General features: G+C 25.3%; 1 protein-coding gene across 1 annotated transcript; it reads right to left on the reverse strand.

Moving 5' to 3' along the window:
- Positions 1-21: 21 nt before the first annotated feature.
- On the reverse strand, positions 22-6244 carry LOC135927467 (hsp90 co-chaperone Cdc37-like). Its single transcript, XM_065463459.1, has 9 exons — positions 6163-6244; positions 5946-6079; positions 5854-5902; positions 5551-5805; positions 2902-3060; positions 1898-2013; positions 1498-1618; positions 1011-1079; positions 22-413 (listed from the first exon to the last, which is right to left on the reverse strand). Exons 1-9 carry the CDS (start codon positions 6199-6201, stop codon positions 231-233), a joined length of 1125 nt encoding a protein of 374 aa, XP_065319531.1. The 5' UTR covers positions 6202-6244; the 3' UTR covers positions 22-230.
- Positions 6245-7321: the final 1077 nt, after the last annotated feature.

A 7321-nucleotide genomic window follows, 5' to 3' on the forward strand; every position in this document is an offset into this window, starting at 1 on the left:
GCAGGCTAATTAAAATAAATATCTAACATTGTTTAATTTTATCAATATTTTTGAGATTTGTTTACAAGTAAAGCATTTTTATTTACAAAAAAAACTAAAAAAGTAATCATATTCTTATTTCATTTGAGATAAGTTTTTTTAAAAACAATGTAATATAGAAAAAATAATTTATATGTCCTTCATTGTGGTAATAATATAATTTGTTTTATAAATTAAAATGGATTAGATTTTTAAGGTTCTTTTTCGGCATCACCAGAATCTTCTGCTTTTGGTTTGGCTTGATTGGCATCTGGCACCCATAATCCCGAATCAACGCATAATTTCATAAGTCGTTCGGCTTCGGCCCTTTCGATGGTAGGAAGAAATTTTTTTAGCAACTGTGTATCCTGTTTTTCGAAACATTCTTGCATTTCCTTAAAAAATAATTTGTATTTTTTTTTAAATGTATTAAACAAACCCTAAAAATAAATTATCATGTAATTAAGTTAAAGATTCAGTAAATAACTTTTTTTTAAAAAATTCCTCGTAATAATATTAATCTCAATTTTACAGCTAACGATGTGTCCTCGAATTGAATATAGAAAAAATATATAATTTTCCAATATTTTATTTCAAAAAATGTTTCAAAATTTTATTAAAATTATAAGCATGTTTATTTTTAAATTCTGTTTTTTTTAATATCCATTCTTCCAAAAAATTCTTATAAAAATAAGTGAGTCATAAATAAAATAGGATTAATTACGCGATTATTTTTAAAAAATCATCAGATCAGTTTTTAAATACTTGGGCTAATCTAATTTTTCTTCGAAATCACATATCGGTGTCGATCCGATATATTGGACGACCCTAGTCTGCAATCTATTAAAGCCAAGCGAATTATATTCTAATTTATTACAATTGACAACTATAATTTTCAGGAACGCTTCAAAAATCAAGAAATAATCTTTTTTGGTTGGATCGAACATGAAACACCGAAATGTGTTAAACTTATTTATTTTTGTTTATTAAACCTTGGGTAACTGCTCCATTACTTCTACCGGATCAAGCCCACCAGGTCCCAAACGCTTTTGTCTTTCTTCCTAATAAAATTGATATAAAATATAAACTATAAAGTATCATTACCACTTCAATAAAACCTAACTCAACAAGATCTGCAGAGGTACTATTTGCATGACCCGACCCAGGTTTATAAATAAAAAAAATCGCCCCAGGTTTGCCAATATGAAACCATCTAATGATTTTTAAATTATATTCTAAAATTAAAATATTTTTCATTTGATAACAAGTTCATTTTTTTTTATTTTTGTAATTTTGAATGTTCAATAGACCAAAAAGAAACATAACAATTAGTTTCCTAAAAAAATAATTTTATTAACCTAGTTCAGTAGAGGATTTAAGGGCAAATTAAAATTATAACGACTAGTAAACTAGAATGAATAACTAAATTAAGTTTTTTTCTAAAAAAAAAGACATATTATCGTGTGCAGTATTATAAACCTCTTCCAATTCTTTTATAGCCTTTTCTATCCTAATTCTAGCTCGATCTTTGACTCTTTGCTTGAAGGCTTCTAATTCATCGTTAAAGGTATCCATGTATTCTTTATCAGCCAACTTTATCCTAATTTTTATTTACATGTTTTTTTTGTTAGATTCTATCGCAGTTTATCAAACTCTTATAAATTATCATAAGCAAAGATTAGTGCAGAGCAAACTGATCCAATTCCCCCCTTCCCATATCCTTTCTCTATTTGCATCTTTTTAAAAAAAATATAGAATATATCGATCTTATTGGACCAGGTGAAAAGATAAATCTTCACAATTTAAGCAATTTATATCGTAAACAATTATTTATATATTAATAATATATATTTAAGGAAATATTTAAATAAATTCCAACTTGGTAAAGAAGGAACTCACAACCGCTTTTGGGTTGACCTCTAACTTCTTGGCCAGCTCAAGCAAATATTGCATGGTAATGGTTTGATGAGCAACGTGCGCCATCAATTCGTGTTTCTTTTTTTTTGAAAATTAAATAATATTTTTGAATTTTAAACAATGATTTGTTTATTACTCATATGCTTTCCTAGATTACGCAATTTAATTCGAGGTAAATATATAGTTTAAAAAAAAAAAATAAACAATTATTCCAAGGAGATGCCTTTAAAAGCAATTATAATTTTTTCTGGATTCACGCAATTTTAACGTTTACGAATGATATAGACCACAATAGAAGGCAATTATTTATTTCTTTTTATGAAAAATGAATCGTATCCTTTTTTAAAATGCAATTTCTTTTCAACCATGTTTATAGCTTTAAGTCGACACTTCAGTCAATATGTTTTTAAAGAACTATAAATAATTATTGCAAGAATTCATTATGAGAATAATTGCAAGAAAAAAAAAGCAAATCCTTATGTTATTTCTAATTTTCCATTTTAAAGGATAAGTTTTTACATTTAATTAAACAACTATTGAAGATATTTTTAGTGCTCCCCCTCTTATTATTCTTATCTTGGTTATAAAGTTTTGTTGGCTTCTATGCAAAAAGAAACAGGCACGACTCGATAATTACGTTAGTTCTTATCATTACGGGTCGTTGATCAAGGAGATAAATGGATTATTTTCATTTGAAAATTTTATTATTATATGCTGTGTTAATGTCAATCCTAAAATTATTCTGTTTTTTTTTGGTATAATAAATTATAAAAAAAATCATTTCACTAATTGTTAAAATAATAGGATATATAATGAAATATCTATAATAATTTCTACCCTGTTTAATAAAATATTGATTCTATTTGTTTAAACAGTTAAGATTCGGATGCAGTTTGTATATTATTAATTTTGGTTTATATATATATAATTAATTCAAGCTGACACTAGAAAATATTTTTAATTTACTTCTTCAACTTCTAGATCTATGCACCAAATGACAAAAAAATTGGATGTTTCTTCACAAACTAGCTCTGGATGTTCTGTTAGGTAAGCTTTAGTGTCATCCCATCTGTGCAGCAAACCCAACGTTTTTAATTCCTTCATATGTTCCTTGTTGAACTGAACCTAGTATGATTTAAAAAATGAAGAATAACAAATAAGGAATTCAAATATATTAAAAATGCATAGACGTAGCCAAAGGAGACAAAGGATTTCCCTTTTGAGAAATTTGTCTATTCTAGTAAATATCATTTTATACTAATAAAAAATGTTTCCCTGCACCCCCTTTTCCCCAAGTATACAAACGATAATTTGTATTTTTAAAAAAATGAAAAATCAAAACTATTATTTTTTAAAAGTGATACAAAGGGCTTACAATAAGGAGATCTTAACGTTCTGCAATAAAATTTAAGGGGAAAACGCAAATCTAATAATGTCCCTCCTTAGCAAAATTCTGAATAAGTATATGATATATTAAAATACTGCATAAATTAATTTGTAAATATTTAAGCTCTTAATATGACACATTACATCTTAAGCCTCATTTATAGTAAGGCAAGCCATTGCAATGTTTAAGTAAATTATGGCAGTATTTTTTTAGCGATAATCATTCCACATAATTATTATCACGCCTACTGTAAATGAGGCTTTTAGTGCTTCCAAATTGAGTGTTAGCGATTTATGATGCGATTCAAATGAAATATATAAAAACAACACAAAATGCAAAATTATTTTATATTTTAAACTTATATAGTCAAAATAAAAATCATTTAATTTAAAATATAGAATGCATTTTCATCATGTTTTTTTTTAAATTATATTCTTAAAGAGCAACAATAGAATCCTGCCAATCTAAATGATATCATTTGAAATATATTATCTTTGATTGGAGCTAGAGTTTGAAAAAAAAAAGATCATAAGAGATTGAAGAGTAAAATCATTTATTTAAAAATTTGTGATTCAAAAGATATATTTTAAATAACTTTTTTACAAAAAATAGACTTTTAGGTAAAATGATCCACAAACTTTGTTTTAACATTCTCAATAAAATTCTTTGGAAAAAAAAAATTTTCAGAGATCATATTGAAGAGCATTTCAAACTCTGGATTGAACATTGCATCAAATTCATTAAATTTGAAGGAACTATCTGCATCAAATTCATTAAATATGAAGGAACTATCATTCTTTATTTTATAACTTAAACCAAAAATAGAATTATAATGTATAAAAAACATCAATTAAAATAACAAATATGAATATATACTTAAGAAATAATCTCTTGTGCCCATTATTATCAGATCGGGCCGATATTTTATCTTTTTATAAATATCGTTTATCGCTGTTAATATAAAATTTTTCGATCCGATCCAATAAAATGGCATCTTAATTTTTTAAAAATTTATCATTTATCTCAAATTTTATATTTGTTTAAAAATATTTTATATACTTTTAGATTCATGAATAAAACTATAACTGATCATTATAATATATTTAAATGACTTATGCTATTTATGCTATTGTAGAGTTAAATTATAGATGTTATTAAGAAATGAGTAGATGTATGTTGTGATGCAAAATAGCTCCATTTGAGCCAATTTATAAAAACGGCTATAATATTTTAGCCAGAAAAATATCGCTTAAGCCTAGAGATTTTGCTAATAGTGCAAAACTTTGAACCATCTATGATTATGCTAAAATATTGCTTAAGCCTTGAAATTTTGCTAATAGTGCAAAAACCATCTAAGAGGAAAATCTTCTGTGTGTAATATTTTTTGGAATACATAATTCACCGTTTTATAAAATTGGATTAAATATAGCGATTTTGCAACTCTAGATGTATGAATTAAAAATTAAAACAATTAGTATGTTTACAGAATACAAAGTATGATATTGTATTGGTAATTGGCCGAATCAGATCGGCCTCCAAAAAAATGGTAGTACACCCCTATTTGAAACCCTACAATAATTAATTTGTAAAAATGATAATAACATTTATTGTTATTTATTATGTATACCCCCATGCATTGAGGAGGGGTGGAGGGTTTATTATATATTTACATTAGCTCTTGAGTAAAATAAAAATATAATTCCCATTAAAATAATTTATAACAAAAATATTTAGTTATGAAAATATATTAATCTTTAATTTCAATATGTTTGGAGTTGAGTATAAAATTTACAAAATATCCATTTTGTAAATTAAGGATATCCTTAATGTTAATAGTCAGTGTCATAATAAACAATGAAGACTTGCAAACTTTGTCCTAACAAATATCATGCAATTAACAAATGTATGTGGACACTACAAAAAAAGAAATTTGTAAAGATCATTGAAAAAAAATTATGTATGAATTGCACAAAAAACATTTTAATTATTTAATGTAACTTGGTGTTACTTTATGAATAATAAAAATATTGACTTGTTTTAGCTATTGACATTAAAGTTGTTAATCCTAATTTTTAAAATAGTTCATATTAATGTTCATTTAAGCAATATTCTAGGGTTAATTTGAAAAAAATTAGTAAATAAATCTGGCATTTGTTTGCAATAAAATGCATATTATACTCTCATTAAGTTTCTTAGTAGGTTTAAATGATTTAGTCTAAGATAAATACTTGAATTTTGGCCTTTTCATCTTCACTAAGAGAATTGTATTTATCTTCTTTTGGAATTGGTTTGTTAATAATTGTTTTGGTAAATCCTTCTTTACTTATTGTATCTACATTCCATGGGGCTAACTTTTCTTTTTTCTCTAACTCTTCACATTTTTGTTTTAGCATATGCCCCTCATCTTCAATATTCTTTAATTTTTTTGCTAAATCTTCCAGTAGATTTTTATTATTGTTTTCTTGGTCGTTTAATTGCTTGGCCTGTTTAATTTTAGAAAAATGCATTCATAATCAATAAATACTTATTACTTCTATGTCTTTCATTTTATCTTGTATTTCTAATTTTTTTTTATTATTTCTAATTAATGATTATTAGTTTGTAACAATAATAATAAATTTACTCTTTAACAGCTATACTATAATTTTCTTTTTCTTTTTCCGACTCTTCCATTCTTTGAACTCTTGCTTGATGTCTCCATCTAAATAAGCTAGGTGTATCTATATTGGGATGTGTATCATCTTCATCATCTGATATCTATTAAAAATATATACCAACAAGAGAATTAAAATCATATAACTAAATAATATTATAAATGAAACTAAGATAAATCATATTACTTCAATATCTTTCCATTTACTATAATCAATACTCGACATCTGAAGAGAAACTTTTTAAATTTTAATGAATGCGTCAAATAATATAAACTTTAAAGAAATTTTTTTATGAATTTTCTTAATCATGAACTTACGTATTTAACAGACATTTAAATTTAAATCGGCCATTGCCCTATCCTATAAAGTAATTATATATATTCACAATACTTGTGTATAGGCTTTTTATTTGCCCAATTCTCTTTATCTTAGCTTAGTCCTAAGACTATTGCACTTACAAGTAAGTGCGATTTACCCACAAACGTGTGAAGGGTTCCTCTTTTCTTTCCTCTATATGAAATATCTAGTTTAATGGATAATGAGGAAAACCTAGAATAGATTTGTTGCTACAACGTTTAGAGGGGAATGATCACTTAATTATTGCGATAGATCACAGCTGTCATATTAATCGATCTTTTAATAAGATCAAATACATATTTATCTTTTCAAAAAAAGGATCAAAATGCAGGATCTACTTCTTTTAAGGAACACGATCTTTTCTTATTTTATTGATACCGAAGAATTATAATAATAATTAGCCTTTAATAATAACTAATTCTAAATTATCTCCATGCCTTTCATCAACAACGTGTTTAGCTTTACTAAACAAGCATTTTAGTGGAGCGCTGGATACCAAAGGTGTGTTATATTGTTTTTTTTTTTTAATTTACATAAGTATTATAAATATCAATTGAATCTTCATTTAATTTTTATAAATATATTAAGGAACAACGTATTTTATTAATAATTTTTTACAAAGTATCAATTTTATCCCTACATTATTGAATAAGCATCTGCATGTGGTTAATCCTGTAAGTTTACTAATTGGGTAATTAATCTTTCTTTACCAAAAGATTAAATGGCAGATTAGTATAAAGCTAATTACTCATAAATTTTGTGAATTATGACTGCTAAAGTGCTATTTTTCTTAGTGTTGGAAATTTATATTAAAATATAACATTAAAATATGTTAATTAACATTATTATATAGAGTTGAGGTGGTCTAGATAAAATTTATGAGAAAAATATAAAATATGGCAGATGATGCTAAAATATGATTGAGATAGATTTTTTTTAAAAGAATAATATTTTGATTTCTTTTAAAAAATTTTATTTTAACTTATCC

The sequence above is a fragment of the Gordionus sp. m RMFG-2023 genome, chromosome 3 (assembly GCF_954871325.1).
Source record: "Gordionus sp. m RMFG-2023 chromosome 3, tfGorSpeb1-WG-v2, whole genome shotgun sequence".
NCBI lineage: Eukaryota > Metazoa > Nematomorpha > Gordioida > Chordodea > Parachordodidae > Gordionus > Gordionus sp. m RMFG-2023.